At 32.5% G+C, this 20898-nt stretch overlaps 1 protein-coding gene across 1 annotated transcript in view; it reads right to left on the bottom strand.

The window, feature by feature from the left end:
* LOC129217486 (forkhead box protein K2-like) overlaps positions 1 to 20235 on the bottom strand; it is a 34685-nt gene extending 14450 nt beyond the window's left edge. The window contains exons 1-5 of the mRNA XM_054851793.1: positions 19842 to 20235; positions 16892 to 17080; positions 13953 to 14325; positions 9251 to 9444; positions 2568 to 2779 (exon numbers count right to left, since the gene is read on the bottom strand). Coding sequence (XP_054707768.1) covers positions 2568 to 2779; positions 9251 to 9444; positions 13953 to 14325; positions 16892 to 17080; positions 19842 to 20200 — 1327 coding nt within the window. The 5' untranslated portion in view covers positions 20201 to 20235. The remainder of the gene's footprint in view (positions 1 to 2567; positions 2780 to 9250; positions 9445 to 13952; positions 14326 to 16891; positions 17081 to 19841) is intronic.
* Between the last annotated feature and the right edge of the window lie 663 nt (positions 20236 to 20898).

Raw genomic sequence — 20898 nt, 5'->3', positions numbered from 1 at the left:
AAATAATTTGTTTTTAAAACCATATATTTTGACTACCCATTTTACCCCACTACCCATTTTACCCCACCTGACCCTACCCAGTTTTTCATCACTAGAGAAAAAAAAACAAAATTAAAAAATAAAAAGAAAATTAATGCTCTGTCCTACTGAATGTGCATGACTCATTACTTTAACCCCGAATAACTCCTCTTTTTTGGGATGAGTTCTAAGGAAAGCAAACTATACAAACTTTAAACCTCGCATTTTGATCAGGGTTGGGTAAGGTTTTGGACACTACGATAAAAACCCTGGTTTTTACCGTCCTGTCCCCCCTTACGTCCAAAAATTGTAGAAAAAAATTGTATTTTGAGAAATTGTATTTTGTGAAAAATCATCAAAAACAGAATAAAATTTATCAAAGTAATGTTTTATGTTGAGCATTTATTCAATGTGAACATTCAACTTATTTATGCATCTGATTTTAATCTAGTTACATAGAAGTTGAATTCTTGATTAAAATTTCAATTAGTATGCATGTTCTCTTTTTTTTGATAACAGTAACCAAAATCCTTATGTTTATGCATGTGTGCAAATGAAAGCAGGGTTGGCGAGGTTTTTCTCATCCTGTTCAAAACCCTTGTTTCGAAAACTGTTCGAAACTATTGTTTGAGAAACTATATTTTAAGAGAAAATATCAAAAACAGAACGAAATGTGTCCAAATTATATATATATTGTCGCCTTAGAGCAACACTAAGACATCTAATCCCACGAATAACACTAAAATATCCTACTGTTGCTCTGAAGCAACGATATATATTTTTTGACTATTTTATATATTTATTCAATGTGAACATTCCAGTTTAAGCAGGGTTTGAAAATATCATGATATTTTAGAAAATATACGATATTTTGATATATATCCAATATTTTCAATCAGCATAAACTAAAGTCTTCAAAATAGTAAATACATCCTCAAATCACCCTTTATTTTCTTATATCATTATTACAATATGTAAACTTAAAATTAAGAATTCTTTCATTATTTATATCTAAAATTTCATCTCGCATTTCTATCAATTTTAATGGAGTTGATTTAGTATGCGTTGTTTGATTCATTTTTCTTCTGTTAGCTACTTTTAGTTATATGACTCAGAAATAAATAATATAAATTAGTCAATGCACAGTTGTTAGACATTTTCATTTTTCTGAGCGATGTTTAATAATTAATTAAGCACTTTTAATATTTAATTAAAATTGTTACATTACAAATAATTTTATGAATATAAAATACAAGTAAAAAAGGAATATTATATTACTTTGTTATATTAATGATGTAGTATATACATCATAACGATATAGCACATAACTTTTTGGTTATTTTCAATAATAATTGAACAATATTACTATGATTAATATGCTTTTTTATTGAAAATACCATAGCTGAAAAAATAAATATTGAAAATATCAAAGTACCATGATATTTTCAAAATAAATATCAGATATATATCGTTATGCATATCATGCTATACAGTTGGCTCTGTGTTTAACGACTTTCAAGGGAACACAAAAAATTGTCCTTAAGTAGAAAGCGTACTTAAATAGAATGCTTTTAACACTATAGTGGACCATCTGGGACAGTGAAAAACCGTCTTTAAATAGAGAATGTCGTTAAATTGAGCGTCGTTAAACAGAGAGCCTACCGTATATTGACGAACCCTGAGTTAAAGTATATATGTAACTCATTTATACAGCTGATTTTAAGCTAGTTACATAGAAATTAAATTTTTTTATGAAAAATTTCAATTTGTATCCATGAGTTTTGTTTTTTCTCCATAAACAAATTTTTTTGACATTTATGCACGTGTGCAAAAGAAAGTGTTCAAAATATAGAACAATCAATGACTTTAATGCAATAATTTACAATTGTTTGTAGTTACAGAATGTATTATATTAAAAATATGAATTAAAAATAAGAATAACACAAGCTTTAAAATATAAGTGCTTAATCATCAATATCCTGTTCTTTAATCTATGATTTAACATTCCTTTGATTTATATATGGAATGTAAGTTAGTTGTCTTGGTAGCGTTGTGAATTTCCTTTCATACCAACTGTTATATGAGGAAGTTTTTATATAATAGAGTCATTGGCAATTTTTTAAAGACATTTTTTTAAATGAACATTTTGGGGGAAAATATTATCAAATACACATTAATTAAACCTCATTAATATCCATATTTATGCATTACGAATACTGCAGTAAATATTAATTGATTCTATTACACCCCTTTAACTTTGCATACTTTTGGATAGTTTAAGATAGTTTCGGACACTTTTAGGCATTAAAAACCACCTATCCTAAACCAGTTTTGAACAGTCCAAAACTCAATCCTGATTATGATCAAAATTTAAATTATTGATGAATTAATTTAAGTGAGTTGAATTACTATTTTTTTTAATTTTATTTTTTGATTCACAGCTCCCTCCCCCCCATGTCCCCCTTCCAAAGGGCAAATCTAGAATGTCATCCAGCATAATATTCCACATAAAATAATTTTTAACTCCTAAAATAAAGTATGCAACTTACCAGGGGAACCTGGAGTTGTATGACTAACTTGTATATCATGAGTCAATGCTATATAAGCAGGCTGAGTTATAACTGCTGGAGTCGACTGAGTAACAACATCTGAAGCAGAGTCACCTGTATGATCAGAAGGAACAGGGCTCGGTTCTCTGGACAATGAATCAGGAGTAACAAGACCACTCACTCCACTGTGACTGGGAGATGCGGGAGCAGATCTTAAAAGTAGTAAAACAAAATATTTAGGTTAGTTTAAACTATATTTAAACAACTTGGAGTAATTAATTAAAAAATGCATTAAAGAATAAATTTGTAGCCATAAGAACAATTTTTACTTTGTTTATTGAAGTATTTTGCATTTCAAAACTTTGTAAATATTAACATATACATTTCCTCTATGGGTAGAACACTGATTTTAAAATTTAATTCAGCAATTTTCTTTAAAACTTTGATGAATGAATTGAAACACAATTCCGCCTTTTGGTCAAAAGTAGAAAGAATGCAAAAATTGCTGTGTGTTTTGGAGAACAAGGGGAGAAAAAATTATACTTTTGGTGCAGACAAGATTACTTCTAATGATTTTTTTTGAGTATTTAATTACACAAACAATGTGTTAATTCATTATAACTCCCTTTTCGCTATTAAGAAGCAAAAATGACAAAAACAATTTCACAAACAGTCAACACATACTTTTTTTAATGACTAAACTGTACTAAAATCTTTCAGAACATAATTTCCTCTCAACTAAAAAGTTAGCATGACAAATAAACTATCCAACTTCTCAAGTTATTTGTGTGTTCCAGTCCACCCTTGCATTTTTCAGGTAACACAGGTCAAGTTTAAAAAGTAATTATATACTTTCATTCATTATTTAACAACTGGATGAAGGGTCTCTACTGTGCCTTGAAATAGTTATTTGCCTCTTAACAATTTATGCTGTACATAAACCTTTTTTTTTTTTTTTTTTCATTTTAATCAAACTTTAGCATAAAGCATTTATGAACATTTTTCATTCAATCATGTCCAACCTTTTTTTTCTTTCTTTCTTTTCTTTCTTTTTTTTTTTTTTTTGAATAACATAATTCAGTTTAAAAAACAAAGAGTTTTAGACTTTATAATATCATGATGCTCAATCCGGGAAAAAAAAAAACGCTGACTTATTTTTAATCTTTTTAGTAAACAAAAACAGGGTTCATGCTTGTGGTTAAAAAAAAAAATCCCTGACTTTTCCAGGTTTTCCAGGCTGTTTTTTTTTTTTTTAAGAAAATTCCAGGTTACTCGCTCTATTTAAAATTAAGTTTAAATAACAAGATTTTCAAAATAATTAAAATTCTTTCAAGTAGCAACGTGGAAGAACTGAAACTTTTCCCTTTACATTTAAAAAAAAAGAAAATCTTGGGGCTTTTTTTCCCCTCAAAATTTTAAGTTTATTTATTTATTTACATTTTGGTCAAAATGGATGTCGTAATTTGTTTACTACTTGTTGAAAACAAACTTTCACCTTATTTTAGCATTTCTTTCATGCCACATGTCATGCATAATATTAGTGTTTTGTTGTATTCGCGTATCTATCTTTTAGCATTCGCTTTTGATTTACAATACTTCTTTTAATTTTCTTATACATATATAACACAGAACATATTAAACAAAATACAAAGCTATTTTTCAGTATCAATATGATTAACTTATTGCATGGATTGGCATATAATGCAAAATCAGCATCTGCCGATCATAGGTCAATGATAGAAATCACCAGTTTTTTTCTTTCGCATATTAAATAATGCTTACATGAAAATTAAAATTTTTCTTTTTCTAGAAAATTATTTTTTAAAATTCATAATTCATTGCACATTTTATGCTATTTTCAATAGTTTACATTGAGATAAACATCCAATTCTGTTTTTGGAAATTTACGTCTATTTCTATCGTGCAATGACCAAATAGGGCGACTAAGGGACAAATTTAAGATAATAAGTAGATTTTTGGATTTGTAGCATAAAAGTAGTTATACATAATTAATAATCCTTAAAAAACTGAAATAAAGACAAAAATGTCCGTTTTTAGCACATAAGTTTCCAAATCAAATTAGAATAAAATAATATTCTAAAGATAAAATTTTGCATTTTTCCAAAAAATAATTAAGAAAAATTCAAAAAAAAAAAAAAAGCCAAGTTTTAGGTTATTTTCAATAATTTACATTGCAATAAACATCCAATTCCATTTTTGGAAACATAGGCACTTAAAGAGTCTTGTGTTTCTTCTTCTAGGGAATGACCAAATATGGTGGCTAATGCCAAAAAAAAATAATAAATCAAAATTTTTTGAATTTGTAGCATGAAAACAACTCAAAATTAAGTTAAGTAACTTAAATTAAGTAAGTACAGTAAAACCTCTCTATTACGGACACCTACGGGGACATAAATATTGTCCGGTTTAAAGGGGTGTCCGCTTTCCCGAGGGACACGTAAAAAAATAAAAAACGAGTTTTTAAATAACCTACTTATTACAAAATAATTAATAACACTTCTTAAAAGAAAACTTATTCTGAGATCAAAAGTTATATGCTTGTAATTACAGAAAAGTAACAAAATGTAATAAGTGTTACATATGCTTCAATTCAAGGTTTTCAAGAAATAAACTATAAAACACGCCCAGAGAAAATACAAAAACATACCTATGTCAGTTTCGTGAAAAAAGATGTAATTGAAGTTTGTTTTGAGTAGTTTTTGCTCATCATATCTTCATGATAAATTTTAAGTTCTTGCGTTAATTTTACCCCTACTTCATCATTTCTTTCGGTGTAAAAATGTCTTAGTTGATCAATGTATATTTGAGCATCACGTAAGCTTCTAATTTTCGTTTCTTCAGAAGATACTTCCACTACTATCTGAGGATCGTCGTCTTCTCCTTCACTTTTGGTTTCGTTATGTGTTATGCTTTCAACTATCTCCTCCATTTCTAAGGAATTGATTTCACATTCAACATCACCATCAATTTCAGCAAATTCATTGCCAATTAAAACATTTTCACCACTGAGGCGTATTAATTTTGTTAAATCATTAACGGGTTCTTCGTCATTTACTGTTCCTTCTTCAGCAACAGGTAGACCTTTTTTGAACCCAGCTTTTAGAAAACAGCTGGTAATTGTAGTGGCCTTGACTTTTTGCCATGCTGCATTTATCCATGAAGATGCCTGTAAGACATCGATTTTTACCGAGCTTGCACTACATTTTCCTCCATCTAAACCTGAAACGATGTGCTTTAAAATTAGTTATCGATAAAACACTTTGAAGTTTTTTATGACACCTTGATCCAAAGGTTGGCAGACAGATGTAACATTTGGAGGGAAAAAAACAATATTTACATTGCTCAGTTTCACATTTGGATGAGAGGTCGCATTGTTCAGAAAAAGAAGAACTTTGCGCTTCTGACGTTTCATTTTTTTTTATTTAGTTCCATTACCCATTCAGTCATTAAATCCATGTTCATCCAGGCTTTTCTGTTCGTTTTCCATTGAAAGCCAAGTTTTTGCGGATTCATACCTTTAAAGCACCTTGACTTTGCCGCTTTTCCTATAATTAAGGGTTGCTCTTTAACACTATCCATACTAGAGCATAATAAGACCGTTAAACGTTCTTTTGACATTTTGCCACCATGACATTTTTCACCTTTAAAGCACATGGTTTTTTCAGGTAATGCACGGTAAAAAAGCCCTGTTTCATCGGCATTTAAAATATTTTCGGGATCATAGTCTTTAATTATGGATGACAGTTTCTCGACCCATTCATTTACCGTTTCTGGATTTACAGTAGCGGACTCTCCACTTATTGCATTAAAAGAAACAGAATGTCTCTTCCGAAATCTTTCAAGCCATTCATTCGAGGCTTTAAAATCCTTTACTCCAAGGCTCTACGCAGCTTCTAGTGCTTTTGTTTGCAGCATTGGTCCTGACACGGGAACTTGATTGCTTCACACTTGGCAAAACCATTCGAACACGCATTTATCAATTTGATATGAAGGTCCCTTTTCAGATGGCATTCTGTACTGCTTGCTGTTTCCATTCTCGCACCAAGCTTTCGTTAACTTTTCTCTATTTTTTACAATTTCTGTCGCTTGTGTTTTCCCTACGTTAAAATGCTCTGCTAATTTTCTTACACCACATTTTTCACTTTTGTGATATTCGAGCACCTCAATTTTTTCTTTTAAAGTCAAAGCTTTGCGAGGCATTTTTTCCAACGTCGATTCGAATAAGGACACACTCCACTACAGGGTCAAACGAAAATTTATTCCAAAAACTCTTAAAATGAAATAATCCTTCCAAGGAAGCTGCTCCACCTCCCCTTTCTTTAGCAACGATCCCCCATTATTCCGATCCATAAATTTTCAGCTTTCTTTTTCCCTTTAAAATAAACTCAATAATTGGAATTAAGAACGCATCACTTCTCAACCATCGGCCCCGTCCATTAAAAGGCGCCGATGAAGAACAGCAAAGGCCGCAGTAATAAAACTTAAAAATATATAAACGAATCACCAATTCTCTTTTGTAAACTCTGAAGACCACATGGCGGACAGTTTAATTGCTCTTGGGAAAGATAAGGTGTTCGGCCAGTGTACCATGTGTTTTGTTCACTTAAGCCGCACTCAAACGCCAACAACTGCCTTTCTGGGAATCCGAGCTGTCCCCAGGAGCCTAAAATGTACTCCCTACCCCCAAACAATGGGTTCTACATTCGTTTCCCACCTCAGCAGATTTTTTCCTGGCAGATTCTGAACCGGTTGTGCATTTTCGCAATGGGGTAAATAACTTTTATGGTTTATTGTGGAAGGAGGAAAGGTGTTGCTTATTGTTATCTCTGGTTCTCTTTGTGTCAATTATTGAAAAAGTCCTGTATTGGAAGTGAACCCCAATCTAGGATGTTCAATAAATCTCTCTCTTTTTTCTTTCAAGGAGAAAGAGTCAGATTTGCTGAAATAGTCCGTCGGTGTCCGCTTTAATGAGCGAAGAAAGAGCTTTTTTCCAAGAAATGTTGTGTCCGTGTCCGGTTAAGTGAGTGTCCGCTTTAATGAGGGGCATTTTAATGGCTTAACCATAGAAAAGGGACGGGAAAAAAAGAAACTGTCCGTAAAGAGAGGTGTCCGCTTTAAAGGGGTGTCCGTTAAGCGAGGTTTCACTGTAGTTAAACTAAAATTAAGTTTTCAGCATATCAGCGTCCAAGGCAATGAGGATAAGATTTTACAAATAAAATTTTTCATTTCTCAAGAAAATTATTTAAAATAATGAAAAAGTAAATTAAAAAAAAAATTGCAGCACAATGTGTTATTTTCATTAGTTTGCAGTCAAAGAAAACATTCATGCAATTATGCTTTGTTTTTGAAAACTTTAGACATTTAAGCATTGTGTCTATTTCCATCTTGTGAATGACCAAAGATGGTGACCACGTTTCATACGTAGCTGATAAAACTTTCCAATCAAAAAACGATTTACCTCAAAAATATTTTCAGGAAACATCGATAAAAATGAAGATTAGATCTCATGGTACAAAATTCTCTGGGAAAAAATTGGGGGGGGGGGGGGGGGCAAAATTGAAAATTCCCTGACATTTTTTACTATGTCATTTTCCCAGACAATTCCAGGTTTGCCCAGAGCGTACGAACCCTGAAAAATGTCTTCTGATGAATTGGTGAACATTTCTAGTTATTAAGACACCACAGTTGTTCAGAAGAATTGGCTGAAACTGAACATTTAATCTAATTTATATCTATTCTTCTGCCAAATATGTAGCCTCCTATTTGGCTCTGAGAAATACCATAAAGATATTTAAACAGTTAGGAACTTTTTTTTCAACAGGACTGCACAAGAAATAAGGCTTTTTAATTAACAAAAACACAGACAAATGTAAAATTACAAAATATATATAGTAATTTCCAGAAAAAATACTGCGGCATTGACATGTTTAAAAGTTAAAATTTTTAGAAATGCGGCTTTCTGTCTATGCAGCGTTTACAATATTTTTTTTATCGTCCTAATTTTAGTCCAACTCATTTTAACTAAACAATAAAGAAATAGATGCTGACACATTTTGATACAATTATACATTTACCTTTTAGTTAAAAGCTTTAATCATTCTAAACGGCAGACTGTTCGAAAAGTGCATGGAAAGCCAAATTCAATACTTGTGAATTTTTTGTACCGTAAATTGGAACTTTTTTCTTATAAAAGAATAAAGGAAAAAGGAGAAAACTTGCTTTTAAAAAATGAGAAACCTATATTTCATTTATGTTAGTTCAGAATAAAAGCAACAGATTACAGGAAATTGTATTCGCAAAAATAAACTTTTCTGAACAAAAATATGATGACTGCGCATTCTGGATTGTAAACATGCTTATAAATTTTTATCTTTTTCTTTCTTTGTTAAGTTTATTGGGCAAAAAAAAAAAAAAAATCAATTTAAACAATCAATTCCTTCCTTTCAATACACTTTGCAAAGGGTATTAGATAGTCTGATATACCATGTTGAGCTTATCATCGATATTAGGTACCACATTTACAGAAATGCAGCATTTCTGAGCATTTAAAACTTTTTCGGAATGGGATGATTACATCGATGCACAATTTCTACCGGAAATTACTGTATGAAATAGGGTAACTGGATTGGAACAGGCAATAAAGACTCTAATGATGCAAGTACCTGGATGATAATCCTCCATATGGTGCCCTGAAACAGGGAACTCCTCTTTGGCGCCTTCTTCTAAAGGCTTGTTCAATCAATTTGCTTTCAGACTGAGAGTCAATTTTCCAGAAACTACCTTTGCCAGGTTCTTCTTGAGGTCGGGGAACTTTCACAAAATGTCGATTCAGTGATAAATTATGACGAATGGAATTCTGAAAATACAAAACATAGCAGTAAAATGTTAAAAAGAACAAATGCAGATATTTGCTTCATTGTTATTTATCCACTAATATGGAGAAAATTATGAACATAATTATATTTGAAAAGAAAATGTTTTTGATGTTCTAAATGATTGATACAATCTTTGACCTGTAGCAGCATAATGCAAATGACAGTACTTTGGGAAAAACATACATAAAGGCATATGCATATGCCTGAGACAGTTAATGCATCAGCTGAGCAAGGCCCATTCATACGCTAGGGACAGTTGAGGAGTCAATTCTTTATAAATTGACTCCTTACAGAGCAAACAAGAAATTTAGCACCTTGCATATATTAAGCTGATCTAACACATCCATGTACTGCACATGATATTGCTAAATTACCCTCAAAACAGTGGAGGGGGGCATAGGGAGCATGTGCAACCTCCCAAAAGGATAAAATTCGTTCAGCTATTCCTTTAAATATTCTTTAATATATATTTTAAAAATCTCAAATCTAATTCTTTAAACAATTTTATAAAAATAAAAAAAGTGTATATGAGGCAGTGAGAAGCAAAGGGATGTAATTGGACATTTTCAAGTTTTGAATATAAAACACGTTTAAAGATAACATCCCAGGTAGGCTTTCATTAAAATTTTTTTCTCTACCAGGTACCAGGGATACTATTACCATCTCTTGCCCCAAGACAGAGGAGAGGTTCATCTACCATGTGTATTGATTATCTCCTAATTTTTAATTTCGCACTTACATCCCTTCCCTTCTCACTGCCTCATATTTGAATTAGTTTCCTACAGGAATAACATTGGAGTCAAAGGCAAGGCCGTAGCCAGGAATTTTTTTCGGGGGGGGGGGGGTTCAAAGTGAACGAAATTAATCTGTGAAAAGAGTTGTACAAAAGGTTACTATGTCTTTTGACACAATGGGATCATAGGCTGCTCGTACGGGAGAAGAGGAGGGTGCTGTTAGTATTCACTTTTAAAAATGGTGGGGGGGGGGCTTGCCCCCCCCCCTTTTTTTTTTTTTTTTTTTTTTTGAGTGATAAATTAATGGTCCGTTGAAAAACGATATTTTGCTGGGTAGACTAATTTATTTTCCGAAAATAAAAACTTAAAAATTTCAGAAGTTTTTTTTTTCTCATGGCATTGCACATGCACAAGTATGGAACTTTTAATTGGAATCGAGATTTCTATGGTGGTCATCCGACCTGTTTTTTTGAAGCTGTATTCCGTTTTTAGAGGTCGTTTAATCAGTAATTCTTAAATCCAATAATATGACCAAATTGTACAAAAAAAAAAAAAAACACAGCTATTACATTCAAAGTTTGCACTTGTTTTGACTCCCCATTTTTTTGGTTCACCAGCCGTCTATGATTGAGAGTATTTTGGACTTGTACAGGAAGGAAAGGTAATGGACAACACTGTACTAGAGGCTTTTGGGAAGAAGGGGTTGAGCCACTCTCTTCCCCTGCTTCATTTTTTAAATAACAGAATTGCAGAAATAACCACTTCACTCGTTAAAGGGTTTTTAAGAAACTCTAAATCTAATTTTAATGTTTTGGACAATAGTTTTAAATTCTATGGAAACTTGAATAGGTTTTTTTAAAAAGTGGGTGCGCATTTTAGTTAAAAATGATAATTTCATATAGCGGAGGGGGGGGGGGTGTCATTTATTTTATTCAACGGACTTCCCTTTTCGCACGGGTATCGCCGTGCGGGTACTGCTAGTTATTTACATTTATCATTAAAGTTCCACTAAATGGAATATTTTTTGTCCTAGCAACTTTAAACCATACCAATAGAGCATCATTGACTTCTGGAAATTTTTCCATTCTACTTCTCTTTCTTCACACATCGAAATTTGAAAGTTTCCCATTCTTTCCGAATTTGAATTTTGTTTTTCAAAATTTTATTAATTTGCGTTTTTCTACAACCAAAAACATCTGCCAACTTCCTTTCTGAACTATATTTTACATAAAACTCTATAACATCTATCCGCTGCTCTAACGTTAAAGTAACTCGCTTATTCGACATGTTTTAGCATCGGCATACACAAGACTAGTCACAGAAGTGAACAACAGACATTCCTCATACATGCTCCTTAAATTCACACCAAACCAGTGGCGGATTTACTAGGGGGCGGTGGGGGCAATCGCCCCCTCCATGACCGTCATTTGTTGAAACCAGTTACATTGATATTACTAGCAATCGATAGTATTTTAATGAAATAAATTCCATAGTTTTGCTATAAACTTGTTTTAGGCAGTTTTGTAGTCCAAGATGTGCGGCATTACCCATTTTTTCACATTCGCCGAGCTCGCACTCTCCCTGTTTAAAGTTTAATAATTTTTATATTCGTATATGTAAGTCCACTTTTCCATCATCATCTTCCAGAACCAAACTATACATGTACAATAAGGCGTTGCTATGATTTAAAATGTAATGTGAGTAGTGTGGGGCAAAACTAGTAGATTCAGACTGGGGGGGGGGCAAACCCGTCATTTCGAATTTCTTCGGGGGGGGGGGGGCATTTCAAATTGTATCGGAAAACAACAAAATCCACGCTCACTTACATGAAAAAACATTAATTTTTCAAATGCCGAGGTGAATAGGAGGGGGGGGGGAGCAATATACTCCCTACCCTACTGTGTGACGGATTTGGGAGGATGGCTTTAACAGTTTTCAACCGCCACCCCCTTGAATAGACTCTAAATCCGCCTCTGCACCAGACGTGCTTATCTTGGGACAGAGAAGACCTGGGGGACTTTGCTATTATCATCTCTTCCTCACACCTGTTGTCCATCGGTAAACAAAGCATGAAGGTCGACTGACCGGTTTGGAATGTGGATTTTTCTTCTTTCTACTTTTTGAAGGGAAAAGAATCCAGAAAAATTTTCGGACAACGGGTGAGTTAGTGGTCGTTTGTGCGCGAAGAGTGAAGGAAAGATTTTCGACTGGTTTAGTGGACAGTAATCAAGTTGATTCCAATGATTTATTATTATTTTTTTTATAGCATCAAACATTTCACACCTCTCAGAAATTTCAGGAAGGTGGGGGGGGGGTCACACTCACTGACCATCCGATGTGTTTTTTTTTTTTAAAGCATTTAAAATTTTGAAAATTTCGGGGGGGGGGGTGGTTTCTGACCCCCGGACCCCCCCCCCCTGGCTACGGCCTTGGTCAAAGGTCAGTATAAAAGAATATATTTGACTGATCTAATTTAATAATTTAGAGTTTTAGAGTTCAAACATGCATAATATCATGATTTGTCTATTAATTCTTCTTTGATAGAATCAGTAATAACCATTAAAGAGTCGTAAATACATTTTAAAAGAACCTCCAGAGCAACCTTTGTTCAGAAAAATTGAGTGGGGGCGGGGACATTTTTTACTCTCTAGTGCCTTCTAGAAAAACAATTTTTTTTTTTTTAACCTGCCTCTGCCTCAAAATTATAGGTTAACATGATTAGGAAAAATTTGGTAACCCAGTAAAAAGGGAAAGTCTTGGGGTCAAAATTTTTGCATCCATGAATAATACAATAAATAGCACTATATTATAGTTATCATAAAAAGTTATTAGAAATACTTTCCCTCAGTGCAGTACAAATTACATTCATTGGAAAGATTTTTTTTTTATTTGACAAATCAAATTTTTTTCAAACCATTCACAAAAATTACAATTTAAATATTTCACAAGCAAAATTTATTGTACAGTAAACTTGCAATCATAAGTGGAATTGGTGGGATTTCGCACATAATCTGCAAAATAGATAAGAAATGATACTGGTGCATGCAACAGCCAACCCCCCCATAAAAAAAATCAATATTACTACACATATAATTTAAACTCTAGCTAAAAATGATATCAGTGTATGTAAAAGCTAAAAATGAATTGCCCCTTACTGCAAACAGATTACACACAAGCACAGAAAATCATGCAAACTGATCAAATAAAACAGATCAAGTTAGGGTTATACAGCAATAAGGAGTAGAGTAGATGACTTAGTTTGAACAAAACTAGTCTGGCCACTTCTTTACATGTGTTAAGATTGTAGATACGATTAAAATCGGGTTTCAACTAGTCAGGCTTAGTGACTTTAGAAGTTTTGATGCCATTGGAAGGGCGAAGAAAGATCAAGTTAGGGTTATACAGCAATAAGGAGTAGAGTAGATGACTTAGTTTGAACAAAACTAGTCTGGCCACTTCTTTACATGTGTTAAGATTGTAGATACGATTAAAATCGGGTTTCAACTAGTCAGGCTTAGTGACTTTAGAAGTTTTGATGCCATTGGAAGGGCGAAGAAAAAATAGGAATGTCGAAAAAAAGATTTTCAACTTGCACAAAATAAAAATGAATATTTTTCTCTACATTCAATATATCATCACCCCAAAATAAAAAAAAAAAATTTTTTTTAAAAATGCATAAACTGGAAAGAGGACAATTCACCACAGATAATTAGAAGCTTACAATATTTCATTTTAGATATCAAAGCATATTTTACCTGCCATCCACGATCTGCAGTTCTATAAAAAGGATAATGTTTTGTAATGTAAGAATAAATTTCATTTAAAGTCAGCTGTTTATCAGGAGCTGAAGATATAGCCTGAACAATCAATTGTGCATATGAGTAAGGAGGCTTTTGATCATCTCTGGTCCCTACTGGCTCTGACGTTACCACAGTTTCCGTGACCAAAGACACCTGAGGACTGGAAGATTGAGCTGATATATTAGTTGTAGGAGGAGCTTCAATTTTCACTTTTTTATCTTCAGATGACGATGCGGCTACGGCATATACAGCTGCTATCTGTAAATCATTCCCAAAATTCCGGCGATGTGAACCTCCACGTGGACTCGTTGGACAGGAATTTGCAGCACTGCAATTTTTTATTACATATGTTAGAGAAGAGGAAACTCAAGTGTGGATAAAAATAAATACATATAAATTTGAGCACAACATTTCCCTGTGCATCTGATCACATGAAATTACCCCACAAAACTTGTACAGTTAATTTAGTTACTACAAATAGTGAGATACTTGCAGAGGATTTCATTCAACTATTTAAAAGCACAAGAAAAAGCGGTTATTTAATCCATTTGCACGGGTGCGACATTTTTATGTACAGTGTAAGCCAGATTTAGCGATTATCAAGAGACTGAAAAAAGTTATAGTTATAAGAGCAAACATGTCCAATGCAGCTAATCCGGACCAGTGAAATGTATCATTAAATTGATAAAATGATTAAATCGGGTATAGTTAATTCGAAGTTATACTGTATATATTTACTCTTTGCTCCCAGAATCAACATTATATTTACCTTATGTTAAAAAATTTCTTATTTTTCATTTTTTTTTTCCAGAAGGAAATAAACCCCTTTGGAAAAGAATTGGTTTTCCCCTAAAAAATTTCCGGGGGGGGGGGCTTCTGACCATTCTCACTGCAACAGAAGAGTTCATAAATATGAAGCTCACATTTAGCGAAAACTAAAGAGCTAAATTTCTATTTTTGAACAATTATAAAAAAATTTCTGCAATGCTTTTAATTAAACAATGTCCACTTTCAGATAGATTTCTTTACCATTCACATGTAATAATCTACCCTATTTTTTGGGGCCACACTGACAAAAGGGAAAATTTTTGAACTTGACCAAAAAGGAATTATATCATCCAAGTTTTTCTTTTTTTAATTTGTCGAAAGAGAAATTACAAAATACAAAATGAATAATGATTAAGCTAAATAAACCTGTCTATGTACCTCAGTAATTATTTGTCCCCCCCCCTTTTATAATATATATATATTGGTTATAAAATATATTTTTCACAATGGTGAAAAATTAAAAATTCTTCTGAAAGCATGCATTTTCATCTTTTCAAGCAAAAACCAAAAATATTTATCAGTAACAAAAATCCATTTAATGTATAATTTAAAATATACATATAATTTAGGTACATAATATAATAATCTATATTAATAATTTAAATAAATAATTTAAAACAAAATTTAATGTTAAAAAGAAAGAAAACTAAAACACCAACTCATCACTTACAAGTATCATTTATTTAACTCAAGAAGTTTCAGAGGTTGAAAATGAAAGTTGTTAAAACAGTTATCAAGAAATACATGAATCCTGTACTTAAACGTAAATTGTGGCTACAATGAGTAATTACCAGGGTTGGCCGAATCGGACCCAATTGGGTTGGACCCAATGGGTTTTTTTGAAAAAACCCATTTAAAAAAACCCATTATTTAGCCCACTTTTGGGTTTTTTAAAATTTTGTTAGAAGTTTTAAAAAGATTAATTAATTTAAATACTTTTACAATTTAAACTTCTTTTTTATTTGTTCTTCACCACAGACAATGAACACAAAAAATGAATTTTGAGCTTTAATAGTATTTCTTAACTCTTAACGGCATTAAAAATGTACTTCAAAGATTTTAAATAAATGTATTTAACTTTTTTCTTTAACTGGTCAATAAATAACTCAACTTATCTTGATCAAGTCCTGTCACGTCTGATTTTCTCAATATTTGTAGATTGTATAGAGGAAACTAATCTAGTTAAAAGGCTTTCATGTAAATTATTTTCTGCTAACCAACACGTCACAAATCTCAAATAAACACAAGGTAATTTTTTTAGAAATAAACAGATTTTTCAAATGGTCTACAGAAAACAGAACAGGTCCAGTATTTTCATTATTTTACAAAAAAGTTTAATATTTCTTACCCTGTACACAGAAATAGAAAAACAGGCAACATAAAATTCAAAGAAATGTCTTGATTAAGCTGGAATTCAGTAAAAAGGGATTTAAACGACTTGAGGTTCTACAGTTGCATAACAAAATGCATATTTGCATAACAAAGTGAAATACTATAAAGTAAAATGCAAAAAAAAAAAAAAATGTAGTAATTAAAAACGAACAATAGATTTTATCACTCGAGAAGTAACTTTGCCTTAACTGTTGGTAATAATGAAAATTAAAAAAATCTGAAACTTTAACATTCTTGGGTTTTTTCGTCTTTTATACTTTTCTTCAGAAAACTCTGAATTTTAACTAGTTTTCGAGCTTTTTACCCGAAGATAATTTTTACACTTTGTCCATATACTTATGCTACAATATGCTGCAAGTACCCCATATTTTCCCTAAAAAAAGACAAAAAAAACCCACATTTCTTTTAAAAAAACCCAACTTTAGTTGGGTTATATTTAAAAGAAAATGGGTTTTATTTAAAAAAACCCTGGGTCCATTGGCTTTTTTAAAAAAACCCGGGTTTTTGCCAACCCTGGTAATTACCTATTATTCTAATACTATCAGAAAATGTTGCTTTTGAACAAATAACAAATCCAATGCTTAATATAATATGATAAACATACCATACGCTGTGCAAAAATAAATAGTTTCAATTTATTAAGTAAAATTATGAAACTTAAACTTTAAACATACCTAATAGTTCCAGTTGGAGAAGGCGGAGGACTTGTGAAATTGCCTTCATGCTCTGGAATACTAATACGTAACGGAGCCATGGGCTTGCATGGAGATTCGGGGACACGGGAATGAAATGGCGGGTTGTTTTCATCAATCAAGGACTGGAACATTATCTTGATATTGGTACTTGGAAACCTGAACACACATCTGAAAAAGAAAATGATGTAACTAAATAAAATGCTTTGTAACAGCATTGAGCGTTGACAGGTCTCCGAGAGCAGTTAACTCAAGGGTGCTTACCCCCCAATTAATAGTGCACCTCCCCCCCCCCTTAATGCTATGAAACCCCTCTAAGAAAGGGATAAAATCCTGTAAAATTACCAACAATTGGCAATTAATTGACCCTAAAATTTTAATTTTACAATCTACACCATGATCACATAAATAATCCTTTTTATTTTTGCCATAAAATCACGACAAATTGCAAGTAAAATTACAGAAAGTTTTACTTGATACACCACAACTAATGCATAATCATACAATGGTTAGTTGTTATTCCTTCATTTACCACAACTTTCGGCTGAAAATCTGGAGTTTGGCTTAATAATATCTCATTTAAAAGCAATGGTGCCCCCTTTCCCCCCAAAAAACTAAATTCCTTAACAATGGAAAAAACACCTCATAAAATTTTAATGTTGTAGTCTGTAGTATCGACAATTCAACACTTTCGATGTTTTCTCTCAATTGCACATATCAATGTGCAGATGAATTAGATAAGGATGCTATCCCCCCCCCCCCCATCCTCAAAAATATGCATATCACCAATAATAAAACTAAAATTCTTTTAAAGTACCCTCTAAAAAAGTTTCACTCGAATATTCTGTGAGACGTCACACTCTTCACATGCACCCAATTTGGCCAATGCTTTGGTACAAACAGTAAACATACTAGACAATGGCGCTTGGAATTAACAGCAAGCCAATCGGGAAAATGGTTTAATTTCTGTGAGCAATGGTAGATGGTGCTTGCATGTAGTAGAGGATATGCCGACCCATCAGCTTAAGATCGGCCATTTTGGATCAGAGCGAGTATTTGAGTGTTGTCTTTTTTGGCAAGTTATTGCCTTGGTGATTTTTCATTGCCAGCAATTATTAGCGGCAGGTGAATTGTTTATTAAACAAAATATCATTTTTGGCCAATTGGGCAAAACAAGAAACTTTCATCTGGTAACCCTAGCAACAATGAAAAATTCAATCCAAAATGGCTAAGCTTAAACTGATGTGCGGGCTTATTTAATAGCAGCTCTAGTCTCGGATACTTGGCCTGGCGTCTTTTCCTTCCCCGGTAAAATTTACTTTCTGTGACTAACTGTTTTAGCATCACAATTGTCCCCCCCCCCCTTTACTTGCTGTAAATTAATTCTGTACAAATCTACCAATCAGTTTTAGATTTTTAACAATTTATCATAAACTGTTGCTTTTTAGCAAAACCTTGGCAATTTTAACAAAACCTTGGATGACTGGAATATTATATTTTAACATTCACAATGACTGGCTTCTTTAGACCTTAATAAAAATAACTCACTTTCTAAATAGTATTTGATTGCATTACTTTCTAAATAGTAAGATACTTAATACAGGAAACTCCCAATACAGCGCGATTCCCGAAATGGCTATAACAAGAGTTTTTAACGAGCAACGAATTTTGAAGCTGAAGTGAATTTCATGCTCGCAAAATGAAAACATTTGGAAAGAAATCCTGGTGCTATGTTTTGGGTTCATGATTGACTACTAAATATTGACTTAGTGATAGAGACGTACCAATTAGCACTTCGGCCGAGTTGCCTTTCACTACTCGGTCGAGTACCAAGTGCGAATTATGTTTTAAGAAGAACCACACACAAACACGTGATGATGAACTCAATGTATTAGTAATATAGACCTCCACGTCCATATGATAGTTTTTTAAAACAAAATTCCAGCTGAAATTTAATTATGCATTATTTTAAAGTTTTTTTTTCTTTTTGCCAAAGTTAAGGCCGCCGTTTCTGCAGTTCAAAAATATGTGGAATCACAAAAAAGACCTGAATAAACGTTATGATCACATTTTTCTTTGAATCTGTTGCTTAAGATAAATATTACTGCATCAAAATTGTCTACTTAATTTAAAATAGAATTATGCGTAACAGGATAGTATATGGTATATCAATGTTAGCAAAGAGCCTTACAAATTGGAATTTAAATAAAATAATTAGACTTTGCAACTTAATTGTAATTTTATTTAAATACATCATTCCAAAAAATTACTTCCACATAAAATTTCAAGCATTAAAAATGTTAAAGAAATAATAACTGAAATCAAATTACGGTTTCTACAAGTAGTTACGTCTTATGTATTGTTCTGAGAAAATATTTCAAAACTAATTACAATAAACTGCAGACAAAGTATATTTCCTTCCTTAAAAAGTGAATATAAGACTTATGTGACCGATTATAGTTAAAAGGACGCTTTAATACGTACAGCATTAGCAATAACGTCATTTCCTAAGGATTATGTCAGATGGAGTAACAATTTAGAGCAGCATTCAAATTCCCAAACAAATAATTTAAACTACATCACCTCTGATATTAAATATCCGGTAATAACAGCAAATTTATCTTAAATGTACAAGTATGAGTTTTAAAAACAGTTACAGAGCAAGATTTCTAAAATGATATCATTCCCTGAATGTTATCGTAAGCCTACATGTCGTCTCGTTTTACTGTTTACACAAACAAAACAAAAATGTAAACATTACACGCCGTGATATTCAGTATCTGAAAGTGTTATAATGAATTAACATAGAATAAAAATTACAACATGAAATGAGCCCGACAAAATGTAAACAAAAATGTAAACAAACAAAGTTCGGCGGAATTTAAAAAACGTGGGTGAACATAAACACGTTTTAGGCTTAAATTGAACTCACGTTTTTGGAAGCTGTAGAGGAGGTGCGCCTTTTCTCTGGAACACACCGTCAACAAAAACACCATTTTTACCATTGCAGATCATGAAAAAATGAGGAGTTTCAAAAGTTATTTCTAAATGTCTTCTAGAAATGAAACTCGAATGACCCATGTTTACATCTACTTCACCAACACGGCTATTGCGTCCTATAGTTATTCGATATTGGCGGATCATATATTCGAATTCTCTTCCTTCTAGCCTTGCAATTGCAGCTCCTTTGGGCTCTGGACTCCATTGCACTTTAGATGGACTTGCGGGTGCCGATTTTAAAGCTAACAGAGCCCAAGCATCACTGTCAGAATCTTTATGAGAGCTAGCCATAATACTCTGTCGACAAAAATGGCTGCCGCCGTAGCGTACACCGCACGACCCGTAACTAGCGTGAACAAACACAATCAATGAACACAGTATTTTGGTATTGACGGTCCGCAGCAAAGAAACAGCGCTATCTCATTGGATAATAGGAGAAAGTGGAAAGGAATGCTTCACACAAGTAAACAATACGGCTCACATTGCGCATGGGCACTACATGACGAATGTAAACATTTAGATAGAAGCCGGTTGAGAGCTTCAAAACAAAAATCGACAAGACTTCTCTGGCGCCAACGTCCGGAATAAAATATAATAAATAGGAATTTTATTCTTTTTTAACAGTATAAAAAATATCCTAAAAATTTGCTTCCGAACATAAGAAAGGAAACATTACGTTGATTTGATCGAACTGGTAAGGAAAAAAGGTTCGCAAAAAATATTAATTTCGACTTTTGGGGCAAAAATAATAATAAAATAATAAATAAATTTTTAGAAACATAAACAAGTTGTGTAAGTGTTAGAAAAATATATATCTATTGAGTTTCACATACTTATTTTCCTAAATTAAGATAGTTAACAACCAAATTATTGTTAAGAGCTAAATTGAAAAACAAAAGTTCCCTTTTTGGCTTAACACGATTTTTCAAAACTGCGCAACAGCGTTTTATTTGTTTATTGCATTTCTTTTTACTGTTAAAATAGAGCAG

Source organism: Uloborus diversus, chromosome 2 (assembly GCF_026930045.1).
Source record: "Uloborus diversus isolate 005 chromosome 2, Udiv.v.3.1, whole genome shotgun sequence".
Classification (NCBI taxonomy): Eukaryota; Metazoa; Arthropoda; class Arachnida; order Araneae; family Uloboridae; genus Uloborus; species Uloborus diversus.
This window is presented reverse-complemented; position numbering and strand designations above follow the sequence as displayed.